At 35.9% G+C, this 15,524-nt stretch overlaps 2 protein-coding genes across 2 annotated transcripts; both read right to left on the bottom strand.

Moving 5' to 3' along the window:
- Positions 1-1,020: 1,020 nt before the first annotated feature.
- Positions 1,021-3,685, bottom strand: sumo3a (small ubiquitin like modifier 3a). Its single transcript, XM_055213446.2, has 4 exons — positions 3,526-3,685; positions 2,558-2,686; positions 2,242-2,313; positions 1,021-2,053 (listed from the first exon to the last, which is right to left on the bottom strand). The coding sequence occupies exons 1-4, from the start codon at positions 3,544-3,546 to the stop codon at positions 1,991-1,993; spliced, it is 285 nt and encodes a 94-aa protein (XP_055069421.1). The 5' UTR covers positions 3,547-3,685; the 3' UTR covers positions 1,021-1,990.
- A 1,421-nt stretch (positions 3,686-5,106) lies between these two features.
- On the bottom strand, positions 5,107-15,080 carry pttg1ipa (PTTG1 interacting protein a). Its single transcript, XM_055214084.2, has 7 exons — positions 14,726-15,080; positions 14,099-14,151; positions 7,976-8,084; positions 7,695-7,797; positions 7,375-7,440; positions 6,756-6,802; positions 5,107-5,768 (listed from the first exon to the last, which is right to left on the bottom strand). Exons 1-7 carry the CDS (start codon positions 14,907-14,909, stop codon positions 5,722-5,724), a joined length of 609 nt encoding a protein of 202 aa, XP_055070059.2. The 5' UTR covers positions 14,910-15,080; the 3' UTR covers positions 5,107-5,721.
- Between the last annotated feature and the right edge of the window lie 444 nt (positions 15,081-15,524).

The raw sequence follows: 15,524 nt of genomic DNA, 5'->3' as shown, positions 1-15,524 counted from the left end.
GCCCAGATTTGGTGCCTAACATGGGAAAAGAACGAAAACTTGACGTAGTTTTCCCCATATAAATAAAAATGCTTTTGCGTGATCCGTTTTTAAGCTAAGATGTAAACTCAGGTTTACTGCCTTCACCACGGGCATAGAAACTCAGCCTCTTCTGTCAAAAGATAAAGACTGGTGCTTTCCACTTTCTTTGTATCATTAAGAAAGTGGCATTGACAGAATCCTGTAAATATATTGCATTTAACAAAACGCACTTACATGTGTTTACTGCCTATGTTTTAGCACCATTGGTGAAACATGAATGTGAAAGCTAACATGTTTTAAGTAAATTTAATTAAGTCTGGCTTTAAGAGACAATTTACAAGCTCAAGTAGTTCCATACATAGTACATGTTAAAAAGAAAAACAATGTTTACCAACATACTTGACCTGAAATTCCCTGAAAATTCCAGACTCTCATTCAGACACTAATTAAAGTTTTTACAAGAGGATCTAGAGAGAAACAGTATGACCGCCTAAATAGGTTGTGGTGTTTGTTCCCTTCAGCCAAAGTAAACACATAAAATAAGCAATAATGGGTGGATGAAGGAATGTAATGGTACACACTACGAACGATTGTTAACTTAATTACTATTGTATTGATTTGATAGCAACAGCTTTAATACATTAAGAAAAAAAACTGTTTACAGTTTTGAAGGCATGATTTTTATTTAGCACTTTTAAGTCCCAAGGTGTTTTTGTTACTGTAGATTTTTGGAGAAATATATAAGTTGGCATAAAAACATTGCAATTTGTCTTACAAGACATTCAAGTGCCTTTGTGACAAGACCGAACTTATTTATGTGTTTTATATTTAATCTCATGTTTTGTATGTTTATATATGAAATAACTGTATAAAGAAAACGTTGAAAAAAATGCATCGCGCTTATAAGTTTCTCTACAACACGCCACACAGTAAAATTATACACATACAGCCAAACAATGTACACGTCTTTCCAGACATGAAAAAGCCTCAGCAAAAAAATGAGTACCAAACTATATTTATTGTTTACAGTAGTAAAGGACAACAAAAAATGTACAAATCAGTACAGAAGGATGCCAACATCTGGAAACCTTTGTGTCAACCTTTAAAACGCTCTTATTTGGGGTAGGGATGTTCAAAGACAAGACCTTGCAGAGATGTTCGTCTCTCACAACAAAGCCATAAAGGATTCCCTTTTGTTTTGCTTCAAGACCTGGTTGCAGTTTTGGGGATTTAAAAAAAAAGGAAAAGATATATTGGTCTTACATCATTCTTGCCCCCTCAATCAAGATATGAGGAAATGGGAATGCTAAGTGTATACATTTCTACAGACATTTAAAAGTATAAACTAGTCGGTATAATCTCGCCCCCAAGTCAGCCAATCCGAGTACCTTTGGGATTTGGTCCAGAAGGTGTCGCTATAAATTGTGTCTTTAGTTTCTATTGGCCAATAAGAACAGACCCTCCCACCCACGCAGTGAGTTCATGAGAAACAGCCCCAATTAAAAAGGCAGATGAATACAACACTGGTCGAACATATTTCTACGACATACAAACAGAATCCGAGTCGAAACAGCCCTACTTAAAGCTCTTAAAAATTGGAGAAAAAAAACTTCCCCTCCTTATATCAGGCAAAATAACTATGGGGGTCAACGGTTCCCTGTTCGACCAATCCGGGGGCTTGCGAATCAGTGTTCAGACCAATGTGGAGCCCAAAACAGGTAGCTGGATGAGGCTTGTGGACAATCATAACAACTGCACCCCCGGCAGCCATCTTGAGTTTCCCCACCAAAGTAGCTGTCTAATTCATGCGTATAAATATTGATTACCGGGAACACATTTTGATGCCCGCTCGAGGTAAGCTAGAGTTGACAGATGAGACACAAAGAGGGGGGTGGAATAATGTGAAAACGTTTGAATGAAAACATGAGGAATAAAATAGATAGGCGCGGGGTCCGGGTGGTGTGGAGTTTTAGCAGACGCCCCCAGTTTGTTGCTGAAATACATCGATTGTGTCCTCGTCCTCCATCTCCAACTAATAAATACAAAGGAGAAAACCATTATGGCAACTTTAAGGTACAGAATCAAATGTAGCGCTCTTGTATTTAAGCCGATTTGTACGTTTTCATATTGGGAACATGGTTCTGATGGTCATTTAACTCTTTCTAGGTATCAGTAGGCTAAAATTATAAATGGAAAATTAGAAACATTTATTGCACTTACCTGCGCCGGTGTGTCTGTCTCATTTATTGGCTGCCCATCAAACCTAAATCTAATCTGTCTTATTGACAAACCCTGGGGGGGAAAAAAGAGCAAGAACAGAATTTAAATAAGTTTAGTTTAATGGTTTAAATGATATGAAAATAAACAAATGAAAAAAATATATATAGATAGATAGATAGATCATAAACTGTGATTGTTTCAAAAACACATGATTTATGGAAAGGTTCATTTGCATGGACGGCCTACAATGTAGTCCTTATTGCCAGGTGTCATGACATCATTTCCTAAATAGTGCAGATATGTAAAGCAGCCTTACCTGTCTCTCACAATACGCTTTCATTAATTTGCTGAGAGGTGTGTGCCTTTTAATTTTGAACTGGACAACTGAGCCATCTTGCCCTGCCACTTTGAGATTGATGTGGTCGTTCTCGGTCTTCACTCCTTCCTGCAATATTTAACATATTAGTGATCAGGCAAGATCAAACTGTGCAAAACCTAACCATGGTTTATGCATCTCAAAAGTTAAATGTACTTCAGAAGAGTCAATGCTGTGGAATGGCACAGAAGGCCTTAAAAACATAGGAGATGCTAAAAGTTTCCTTGATGTAAAAATGCATTCAGTACAGTACATCATGACCATCAAGTTAGCACGTGCAAGACCGGTAGGCTACGTTTAATCCAAATGCAAAAATATAGCGCGTTTCGTATTTGTACCGAATATTTACCGCCTTGCCAAGCACTGTTGTGGCTCTGTGCGCCATTTTTAAGCATCTGGCGCAACGAGGTGCGACTCCGCCACCGACAAATCGAAAGAAACTTTTTGTATGCGTTTGGTTGGCGTAAAAATATCACTTATCCGTCGAGTTGATTCGTTTTGTACTACTGGATTTTTATACATTTTGGCACGACGTTCTTGTGGCTTTTCCTACGCCAGTGGCGTAACGTGGCCGGTCAGCGCCACTCCGCTCTCACAAAGGAAAAACCCGCAAACGCTAAATTACGCCGGGAAGAAAATGCGCGGTACGCACACAACAATGGCGTACTTTGAATGAACTACACTTTAACCCGCCGTTAAAAAACACGAACCAATCAAAATTTACAACACGGGAACGAAATCGGATGGAGTATGAATGAAAATAAAACAATGGTTGCTCGCCGACCGCCTTTCTCGCGCATAAATGCGCAATCTGACTATCACAGCAAGGTTGCACAAAACTCGACAGCAATCAGCGCCGTTTCAGCCACGTTTTAAAAATATATTATCGTTGTAAATCAGATACTCACCTTGGGCTTGTCTTCGGACATTTTGAAGATGTCTGTTAGGCTGTATTATTAAGATATACCGAACACAAGATGCGCTCTCTCCACACCGTAGAGCAACACAGCGACGGGGACGCGCTTCCTTTACCTACTTTAACTATGATTGGATCGTTTCGGGTCACGTGATGCTCCTCACGGTCGCGAGAGCGCGCAAAGCTCCCCGCGAATTTGTGCACAGGCCCGTTTATGCACAGCCATTGAGCTATTTCCCTGTTGTCGCGAATACATTTTGAACACAGAGAAACTACATTAAAGACATACATTTGAAATTATTGTTTCAAAATAATTTGTATTGTAGTGAGAAGTCAAATATTTCCATATTAGAAATCAACAAAAAACAATGCATTAGCCCAGTTGTGTTTTCATGTTTTATTTGTGTGATGGCCATGAAACTCAGATTTCCTATTACCATAACTTATAACTGCTATAACAAATGCTAAAATAAATAAAGGACTAGTTTTAGTCATAGAAAATGCCTAAGAGCAATATATGTCCATGCATTGATTTGAGGCAAACAAACAACATTGATTTATTTTATTGAAAATATCAATTCACGACATATACATGTATGGAAATATAGATTTTTACAAAAGTGGTTTATAGGGCAGTGAAAAATAGTTATGACGTAACAAGTCATTCAAAACAAGTTGAAGAGTTGAACTAACAAGGCAGTTTAACACAAGGTACACTATTAAAAATAAAGGTGCTTCACAATGCCATAGAAGAACCTGTCTAAATGGTTTCTGTTTCACAAAAGGTTCTAAAAATGTTTTTAAAAAAAAAGGTTGTTTAAAGAACCTTTGATTAAATGGTTCTTTGAGGAACCAAAAAAGGTTATGCTGTGAAGAACCTTTTAAGCACCTTTATTTTTAAGAGTGTAGTTTAGGTTACCGAAACCTCTTTTATATGTAAATACAGAGCCATAGTTAGCATCTACTTTTAAATTACAATGAGGCTTTATTTTGTTAATTTTAAATGAATGTGCTATCATTCACAAGGCATGGAAACTAAACAGCCCAATCGCCATGAGAAAAATGTGTAAGGCCACACAGCCCCCAGATGCCGACCCCATTCATTGCTAGTGGGACTCTGCTGAATCAGCATTTTGAAGATCTAAGCTTTATCACTATCTGGCAGAAACAACTATGCTTATTACAACTTTAAAACATAGGCGTTTAATTCATATAAATAAATACAGGCAGTTTGTATTAATACATAAAAAGGTAACCATCATTCTGGAAGGTCAGCCTACCTTAGAAAGTAAAAATATACAGAATAAAATAACTGAATAAGAAATATAAGAGCCATTCCACTGAATTGGTAACATTTGTGTTCCCAGGACATTTTATGTATAAATGCAAAAAACTAATTATAAAAAAGCTTAACTTAATTAAGCAAAGTGTCCTTCACACCAATCAAACAGCAAATTTTAACTATTTAATTTAAAACATTAATAAAAACTACATAGAACACTGAAAAAATTTGTTATGCATCCCGCTCTCTATCTAAGGTTAACCTTTAAATATAAGCATAAATCCGTTCAGATATACATTTTTGTGTCTCCATAACTCATATTTGCTTTAAATATTAAAAAAATCATAATACTTTAGATAAAATACACATTTTAGCCATGTCCCCAGAATTTCACTCCATCTTGTCATTCCAAATCGCTTCCCCCTCTGAAAAACTATATAGGAATATTTCACTAGACAGATTTTCAACTAGATCATCTGGATCTTCTGAAGGCCATGACAACATCAAAAGTTAATTTTCTTATTTTTATTTCTGTATATTCATTATAAAACTCGCTTAGTGTTTTCATACTATTAGCACACATTCCATTATATATTCAGTTATATTTTATGTATTTGCTAAATCTATGCTAAAAACTCTCAGCTAAAATACGTCTATCTTCCATTAAGAAATCATGTTAAAAGCAGAGATTGACCAATTCCCATTTTAAATATTAAAACTGTAGTGTTACTACATTCAGTGTTGAATAAAGATAAAAATGAACTTCAATTTTGACGAGTTACAACATGCAAATGGCACCGGTTCGGTGGAATGGCTCATAAAGTTGTATTCTGTAACTGTAGAATCTCATTCCTGTTAATTCCTTTCAAATGGTTAAAGAATTTATCCATAAAACATTGAAACCGATTAGTTGGGATTTTCAAATCTGGCGTACGGACTCGCTCTGCTGAGACCTGATGGAGAGAGGGAAAGGACCAAATTAACAAAAATCAAACAATACATCAAAAATACCTTCTTGGAAGATGTTTGTGACTTTTCGTGATCTTAAAGGGGTAGTTCACCCAAAAATGAAAATTCTGTTATCATTTACTCACTCTCATGTTGTTACAAATTTGCATAAATTTCTTTGTTCTGATGAACATGAAGGAAGATATTTTGACAAGTTTTGTAACCAAATCGTTTGTGGACCCCCTTCACTTCCATAGTAGGAAAAAATAATACTATGGAAGTAAATGGGGTCTACAAATGCTTTGGTTACAAACATTTCTTAAAATATCTTCCTGTGTGTTCATCAGAACAAAGAAATGTATACAGGTTTGTAACAACATGAGGGCGACTAAATGATGACAGAATTTTCATTTTTGGGTGAACTATCCCTTTAATTTGATTCTATTCTTCTAAGAATTTATCTTTTAAAGATACTTTTTAGTAATGAAAAATAGTCACATGAATAAGTTGTAAATCAGATAGGACATATTGAATTATCACCAGTAGAGGGCGCACAACTACATAAAGACACTTTAAAATGGCTCCTCTTATAAGCAAAGGCTAGAGAGGATACAGCTACGGCCAAATCTCCTGAGATGTTGGGTATAGGGTTAGGTTTGGTTGTATGATCAGGATGAAAACATCTGTGCTGGCTAGAAAGGATACAGCTACAGCATAACCCCATTGGGTTTAGGGGTAGGATTAGGACGTAAAGAGCATTTTGGCCGTAGCTGTATCCCTTCTAGCCACAACCGCTCTTAGAACATGTTAAAATACAACTACAAAAAAACACATCAATTTTTTTCTGTCATGGGGCTGTGTATATATTTCAAACAGACTACTTCATTTTCAATGCCTTGACTCCAGTCATTGTTTCAAGTCCTAACAGCATAAAGACCTTCTCAGATTTATCTATACAGCTTAGAGACTAGAGGATGGATGGTATAACTCACCGTATTTTTGTCGAATCTCGTCATGTCTTATCTTTAACTCTTCTTTTCTGTGGCACAAAACGACAAGGACATGAATTCATTAACCTAAAATGACGCACACACACCCTTCAGGCATGGGTGACAATCAGTGCCCTTTAAAGTTGTTAAACAGGTTTTACATCTTTTGTCACATCTAAGTTCCTCATTACAAAATGTCTTTTGTCTGCAAGGAAAGAGGTTGATACCACAGCTATGTTGTTTATGATTTCAAATCCAAATATCTTAAGGTACATGAGCACAATTTATGGCTTAATTTCTTTCAGCTAATGACCCAAGATGAAATAACTTACTTTCAAAGACTAAAAATGGACAGCCGTAACTTGGTCAAATAATCTTTTTAGGTTGACCACTAAGAGGCTCAGTGTTCCCAGCATGGTCAATAATATTGTATAACCCAAATAATGACACATCTAAGTATATTCTTATGGAATAAAAACAAGGCTTAATGCTTCAAATAAGCATGTTATTGAATCACCTTTCCAGGGGTTTAAAATTGCAACACATTTAAATAATAGCCAGGATGTTTAACCACTTAGCAGCATTATAGGACTTTCATCTTCATTTGATTCTGGTGTCTTACCTTTGCTCTTGTTTTGTCTTTGTTTTGTCTGCCCGCCGGTTCATCTTGTTGTCAAATCGAGAAGATCTGTAAAAGACAAAACTTCACAGATTAAAAAAATACTATCTGACACCTTCACAGTCTACTATTCAGCATAATACTAAAATATCTTTCGTACCCACCTCTTTTTACTCATACATAAAGGTGGGGAGCTTTTAACTTGTTTATTTTGGTTTTAGCAACAAGACAAGTAATGTCCAAATGGATGGTACAATTTATTCAATGCAGTGCTATGCCGTATCATGTGATTAGGTTACCACATTTTATGTGTTCAGACTTACCCAATGTTCTCACACTTGCAGCAACAGAATATGCAGATAAAAAAGGCAATGATGAGGATTGCCCCAATCACTGACAATGCAATTATCAAGCTCTGGAAGTTCACTAAATTTCATGACAAAAAGAAGAAAGGTTATTAAATATTAAAATCTTCAACAGGTGATGTAGTATCTACTCATATGCAATTCAGCGTGAGGAATTTTTTTGGTAAATATTTGTTATCTATAAAATATGCACACCTAGGATGGCTTGAAAATTAGTAAAATATGAAAAAATGTCTTACTTGAGCAAAGACCCCAGCGAGCATCATTTAGTGGGCAGAGGGCTTGGGGGGGCAAGATACTTTTGGAAGGGTATGTCAAACAACTTTTAGTCTTGATGCACCATAGACACTAAAAATGTATCGAAAACAAAGACTGTTATTGTATTGGCATTTAAACAGTGTGTGAAGATGTATTTAGTAACAGTTATTGGTTAAAACATGCTGGAAATTAGACATGTCAAATTGCCCCAATGTGTGTATAAATCAATTTGTGTTGATTAAAGGTGCGGTGTGTAGGGCTGTCACGGTTATGAAATTTGGCTGACGGTTAATTGTCTAATAAATTGTGACGATTATGACTAGGGATGCACCAATAGGTTTTTTTTGGACCGATACCGATTTAAACAGACAACTTCTGGCCGATACCGATATTAAACACTTGTATATAATACTATACAGTTGGTCTATTAGCTAGTTTATTTCTGCATCAAATTATTTTTACTGAACATGGATTGAATCTAATTAACATACAACTGACCAACAAAATAAGAGAGGCACAAATTAAGCTAAAACAAATATAATAAGACTGCATGACAACCTTCAAAGGTGGTTTTTGCTATTCAGCATTTATTTTATTAACAACATTAACTCATTTTTTACATATAATGGATTTTTTTATGCAGTTAATTAATAAACAATCGGTATCGGCCTTTCTTGTGCTATTGCCGATATGCCGATGGTTTCAAATTCATCAAAAATCGGCCGATAAATATCGGCGGCCGATACATCGGTGCATCACTAATTATGACAATTAATTGCCTGTTTTAGGGCTTTGACGTGTAATTCTCATCGATTTTTTTGTTTGTTCATGAAATAATTTTAACACATTGTTGTGATTATTTAAATGAAATCTTTTGCAAGGTTTACTCGGCAGTAAATATTAATACACATGACACATATTTATAAGTAATTATTTAAAAAACTGAAAAACAAATCCCTAAATTTGAAATTGTTGTTTTGGAAATGTATGTTTTGTAAGTTTTGCAGCATTTCTTTAAATGTGTTATTAAATGGCTTTGCAATGTATCGTATTGCACTGTCAGTCAAGGAGCGCCATTAGATACTGTCTCATTTATACAGGCGCTGCAGCTCCCCCTTGTGTTTTTTTAGAGAGAAATGCAATCATTGCGGTGATCTAAAATCATCGTGATGAGATCAAACAATTGCGATGAGATGATTATTTATTCATTGTGACAGCCCTAGCGGTGTGTCTAGATTTTAGTGGCATCTAGTGGTAAAATTGCACAGGACAAACATGTCATTGTCCAAAATAACAGTACTCTGTAGAGCAGTTTGTCCGTTTAGGCCTAATGTAGAAACATGACGGTGCAAAATGGCGAATTCCATGTAAGGGGACCCACAGTATATGTAGAAAAGAACTTGTTCTAAGGTAATAAAAACCTAACAGTTTACTTTGTAAGGTCTTTATACACCACTCATAATATAGTTTTGTATATTATATTGCATTTTTGTCAAGAGATCCTTCTAAAAGTTACACAGTGCACCTTTAAAGGGATAGTTCACTTAAAAATTAAAATTCCGTCATCATTGACTCATCCTCATGTTGTTCCAAACCTGCACGAATTTCTTTTCTCTGATGAACACAAAAGAAGAAACTCCGAGAAATGATGGCAAACACACAGCAGATAGTGACCATAGACTTCCATAGTAGAAATGAAAAAATATGATGGAATTTAATGGGTACCGTCAACTGTGTGCTTACCATTATTTATCAAAATATTTTCTTCATAATTCCAAGTCAATGGTCACTATCTGCTGTGTGTTCACCATCATCTCCCAAAACATCCCCCCCTGTGCTCATCAGAAAAAAAATCATACAGGTTTAGAACAACACGAGGATGAGTAAACGATGACCGAACTTCCATTTCAAAGTGAACTATCCCACTAACTTGTGTATAGATTAACTGGTAATCGCCATGAATATAGCAGTAGATGCTGGAATGGCGTCAATAATTTAGTTATAAATGCATAAATAAATAATTAACAGTAATTGCGATGACAATAATGAAAATGACATCAGTAGTGAAAAGCTTTCATGGTTAAAAATGGCAATTCAATAGAATAAAGTACGTCATTAACCTGTGAATCTGGTATTTAAACATCTGTGTGCATATTCACAAATATGGTATGTCAACGTCAAACAGTTGTCATTCCATAGCTAAAAAACCCCACAGACAAATGCCTTGCTGGACCTGATAGCATAGATCGTGAGAACAAGCATATAAGACCAAGTGAAATTATGAATATGAGCTGTAGATAGTTTATTTCAAATGCTATTATGTATTATATTACATGATTTACAGATATAGTTCTAGATCTATGATGGTATTTGAGGTAACTCAGGGCTCCAGACTGCCACCGATATTTGAGAGTGTGCCACTGAATTTTACATCCAGTCGCACATGTGCGACCAGTAAATTTGAACTTTTTTTTTGTGATGTGACACTGAATTTGAAACAGCACATTGTACTTTCTGCATCTGTCATTAAAGTATTTATTAGTAATACAGTGGAAATTAGAAGAAATGTGAATATTTGGTTAGCATGTTGTTTACAGTGTGTGCCCCTAAATTTTCTGGTTGCGCCCCTAAAATTTTCAGATGGGGGCCACTGTGCTCCTAGTGAAAAAAGTTAGTCTGGAGCCCTGTAACTCTTTGGGGCGATTACCTGAGCAGGGCTTAAAGGAATAGGTCACTCCCTCTCATCTTGTTTGAAACCCCTAAGTCTTTCTTTGTTCTTCAGAACCCAAATGCAGATTTTCAAAAAAGTGTTGCCTCTCTTTCACTACACAGTGTCTGCACTGTTATTTGGGCAGTTTAAGGACGTCTACTTTTAAACAAAGTGTAACAACTGAAACAAATCATGACATCCACAACAAGAAAGTAGAGGAGAACATGTCTTTAGGACACTTAAAATATATGACCCAGAGATGGTTACCATCCCTCCCCATAGACCTTTCTACAGCCCACGTCATCAAATAGCCTGCGCGCGCATTTAGGCAACATAAGTGGTGTTATTCCCAGTGGTTCTAACATGTTAGCAACTCAGAAAGTTTATTATACGTATATATGTATCTGGCCACTTTATATTTGGTCATCTGCTAACGTCTTTTATCCACTCCACTATAGTGCACAGATCTGGTAGCTGTGTTGAAAAAAGTTGACAAGTCAACTTTTTAAAATAACTTTCTCTGTCTGTGTTGCTTCACTGCTGATTCTTGCCATACTTCTGTTGCCAAACTGTGTGCGCATACGTTGCCACGTCATCATTGCAAACAGTAAAAGGGTCTGTAGTAATCAGAAAACCCCAAACAACACTAACAAAATCTGGTTTAAAACGACATAAAGGTCATTTAATGATAAAAAAACTTTACATTTTGAGGGAATTGTCCCTTTAAGCACTAGACTTAAATGCATGTTGGAGGGTCAGTTTCCCGAACAGGTTAATCCAGGACTAGGCCTTAGCTATATTAGGACATTTACCGGTAAGTCGTTTTTCCCGTGTAGCCTAAACGGGACATTTCACAAGACTTTTTTAAGATGGTACTTATGTGAAGTTTTAGCTCAAAATACCATATAGATAAATTATTAGAGCATGTTAAAATTGTCACTTTGTAGATGTGAGAGAATATGTTTTTGGGTGTGTCTTTAAAATGCAAATGAGCTGATGAAATGCAAACACTGATCGCCATAATGGTAGTTATGAAATTAAAACTAGAAAACAAAAAAATAGTAGAAATTAAAAACTTAATTGTGCTGTCAATTATTCTCTCTCTCTCTCTCTCTCTCTCTCTCTCTCTCTCTCTCTCTCTCTCTCTCTCTCTCTCTCTCTCTCTCTCTCTCTCTCTTTTTTTCGTGACACTGTCACAACTTTTGCGTTTTTTCGTGATCATATCACGAATTTGTGTTTATGTGTCATTGTCCCCTAATGGTTACTCAACTGTTTTGTCCTATTTTCATACCATTGTCTCTTCGGTTTAGGGTTAGATTTGGTGGTTTGTCAGGATGTCATTTTAAGTATTGGTTAGTATACATTTTTTTCGGATTTATTTTCTGATTTCTAAACCATTGTCGCCTGGCGTTAGGGTTAGAGTTGGGTTTGGGTAAGGACGTCATTTTATGTAAATCTAACCCTAAACCGAAGCGACAATGGCAAGAAAACAGGACAAAACAGTTGAGCAACCAATACGTGATTAACCAATGACGCATAAACAGAAATTCATGATACCATCCTAAAAAAATGTGGAAATTTGTGACAGTATCACGAAAAAATTTTTTTTATGTGACTACAGGTACGCAATTTCATGTGAATGGGCTAAAATGGCAGTGCCCTGGTTAGAGTGGTATTATTATAATAAGATCCCCCTCTGACATCACATGGGGAGCCAAATTTCCATGACCCATTTTTTTTACATGCTTGCAGAGAATGGTTAACCAAAACTAAGTTACTGGGTTGTTCTTTTTCATATTTTCTATGTTGATAAAAACACTGGGGACCCAATTATAGCACTTAAACATGGAAAAAGTCAGATTTTCATGTCCCCTTTAACTAAAAACAGCTTGCATAATAAAATATATCAGTGCCCTTGTTTTGTCTCAAGATGCATACCAGTGATGTTTTTATAAGGTATGTTGGCGTAGTCGTGGCTTAATCTAAATCCTAAGGGGCAGTTTCCCAGACAGGGTTTAGATTAAAGCTAGAAGTATAGTAAAATTTTTACGCATACGAGAGGGTCTGCATACAGTGCGCATGACACAAATTTCATCATCAGAATAGTACGCGCGTGGGAGCAGTACATGACAGGGGGGGAGTCTAGCGGACCAATCACAGCGCTTGCGGTCCGTGTAGAACAGACACGTTGTTACATTTTTGGAGAGGTGCATGTCACTCAGGCTGTGTACAGCCTACAGCGTAGGTCCTACGGGGGACTATAAATCCAGCCCTGTCTTGGAAACTGTCCCTTTATGATTATGAGTTATGACTAGTGATGCACCGATGTATCGGCCGCCGATATTTATCGGCCGATTTTTGATGAATTTGAAACCATCGGCATATCGGCAATAGCACGAGAAAGGCCGATACGGAATGTTTATTAATTAACTGCATAAAGAAATCCATTATATGTAAAAAATGAGTTAATGTTATTAATAAAATAAATGCTGAATAGCAAAAACCACCTTTGAAGGTTGTTATGCTGTCTTATTATATTTGTTTTAGCTTAATTTGTGCCTCTCTTATTATGTTGGTCAGTTGAATGTTAATTAGATCCAATCCATGTTTAGTAAAAATAATTTGATGCAGAAATAAGCTAGCTAATAGACCAACTGTATAGTATTGTATGTGTTTAATATCGGCATCGGTATCGGCCAGAAGTTGTCTGTTTAAATCGGTATCGGCCCAAAAAAATACTATCGGTGCATCCCTAGTTATGACTGTAAGATGAATGTAACATTGTATTGCTTCCCCTAAGATGAAACCACTTTAGATAAAAGCATCTGCTAAATGCCTACAGTGATTTTGAATAATGATTATAAAACTATAAATCTCGACTGTAATGAAGGTAAAAAAGTAGGTACATATGTACAATTGTACAATGTTTTCTTTTTTTTTAAATGATTTTATGACCAAAGGAATATTGATGCTTGCTTTAGCTGCCTTCATGATGCATGACTGACTTCGTTCATACACCATTTGAAAGGGTTTGCAGGGGGAGGCACGGGCAGTTTCATGTGAGCTCCAGGAAAGAATGTTGTGAGCTATTAACATCCAGAACAGCACAAACCTGTTCCACAGGTGAGATGGGTGATAATCTCATGAGTCTGAAAACATCCAGCCAATCCAGTACATTTTTCCTTCTGACGCTCTTTTGTTTAACACTTTTTAATGTTATTGTGTTTGCATACGTTTTTGGTGTCGTCAGATATATCACCACGTATAGATTAGTTAGGTGAGTTTACCCACATGTTTACCTCTTATTAAGTATGCACAGTGCACACATAATCCAGATGAAACAGGCCAAAAATAAGGATTAGTACAGAAAGTGAAAGATTTTTTTCAAACTCACAGACACATTTGCCAAGCATTCTTCACAATTAGTGGCATTTTTGCGTTCACAACCTAAAGAAATGAGGAGAAAGGGTAAACAAACATGAGTTTATATTTCTTTTTAATGTGCATTTTTGGAGACACTCTATTACTGTTACTCTGTTACTGTTTAAGTAACAAATCTAATACCTACGTCAACACAAAATGTTTACAATTCTAATAGTAATATGTTTATTTTTTGTAATATCCTTGGCAGTGACACCGCGTGCATGACTTCATATTTTAATTAACCCTTTGAGACAATAGTTTCCGAGGACATCTCCAGCTATGAAACCTCAGCCTGGGAATTCCGTGTACGGTTGTTACTAGGTATTGTTTACTAGGTATGACAGTGTATTAGCCTTCCAGGGGCAGTAAATGTTTAGTAATAAACTTTAAACTTAATAACTGTAAACTTTAACAGTAATAAACTAACATACAGGCTCTAGAAACAACTAGAATATAAATAATTCTACAAATATTATTAATCAACATACAAATGTAAAAGAAAAACGGATACTAAAACTAAAGAGCTATTAATTAAATGTATTAATTGACATATTCTATAAAATGTAAATTAAAATGTACATTTATTTGTTTGTCTTACTTGGAGGTGGTGCTGTGGTCGGTGCCGGTGGTGTAGTCTTGGCCGGTGGTGTAGTCTTGGCCGGTGGTGTAGTCTTGGCCGGTGGTGTAGTCTTGGCCGGTGGTAAAGTCTTGGCCGGTGGTGTAGTCTGTGCCAGCGTTGAACTTAAACCAAAGACAAGTAGTAAAAAACAAATAAATCCCATCTTCTCTTCTTACAAATATACTAAAATAAGACCGACTGTTCTGTTTACTGAAAGCCAAGAACGAGATTAATGTTGTTGTAATGAATATTATAAGGTAATGCGAAACTATCGTAGATTAAACTTAACGCGACCTAGCAGTTGCGAACAGGTTATGTAGATTCCCATGAAACAAGAGGGAAGGAGTGGCTTATGAATATTAATCGAATAATGATGACGTCGTGTTTCGCTTCCAATGACGAGAGTCCAATGACTTCTTGTTATTATATTATTCATGTGGTACTACGAGTACGTTTTGTGAATGTCTTCTGTTTAATTTAAATTTTGTTGTTTTATTTTTAATGGCGGTTTTTCTGTAAGGATAAATTTATCTGTTCTCTTAATTAATAAAAAAATATTTAAAAATAGTCACGTAATTCATCGGTTTCAAAAACTGGAGACTGAATAATCAAAGCCCTTTTAACTACTCAACTACAAGTCATTTTTATCTGTTTGGGTTATTTAATTAAATTTTTTAATAACTTTTACGCATTATATTATACAAAAAATATAGAATAATGTAATAATTCAAACTTATTAATTAAGTTGCTTACAAATACAGCAACGGGCAAAATCTCG

This window comes from Misgurnus anguillicaudatus, chromosome 8 (assembly GCF_027580225.2).
Source record: "Misgurnus anguillicaudatus chromosome 8, ASM2758022v2, whole genome shotgun sequence".
NCBI lineage: Eukaryota > Metazoa > Chordata > Actinopteri > Cypriniformes > Cobitidae > Misgurnus > Misgurnus anguillicaudatus.
The sequence above is the reverse complement of the archived record's forward strand: the minus strand, read 5'-3'. Positions and strand labels throughout refer to the sequence as shown.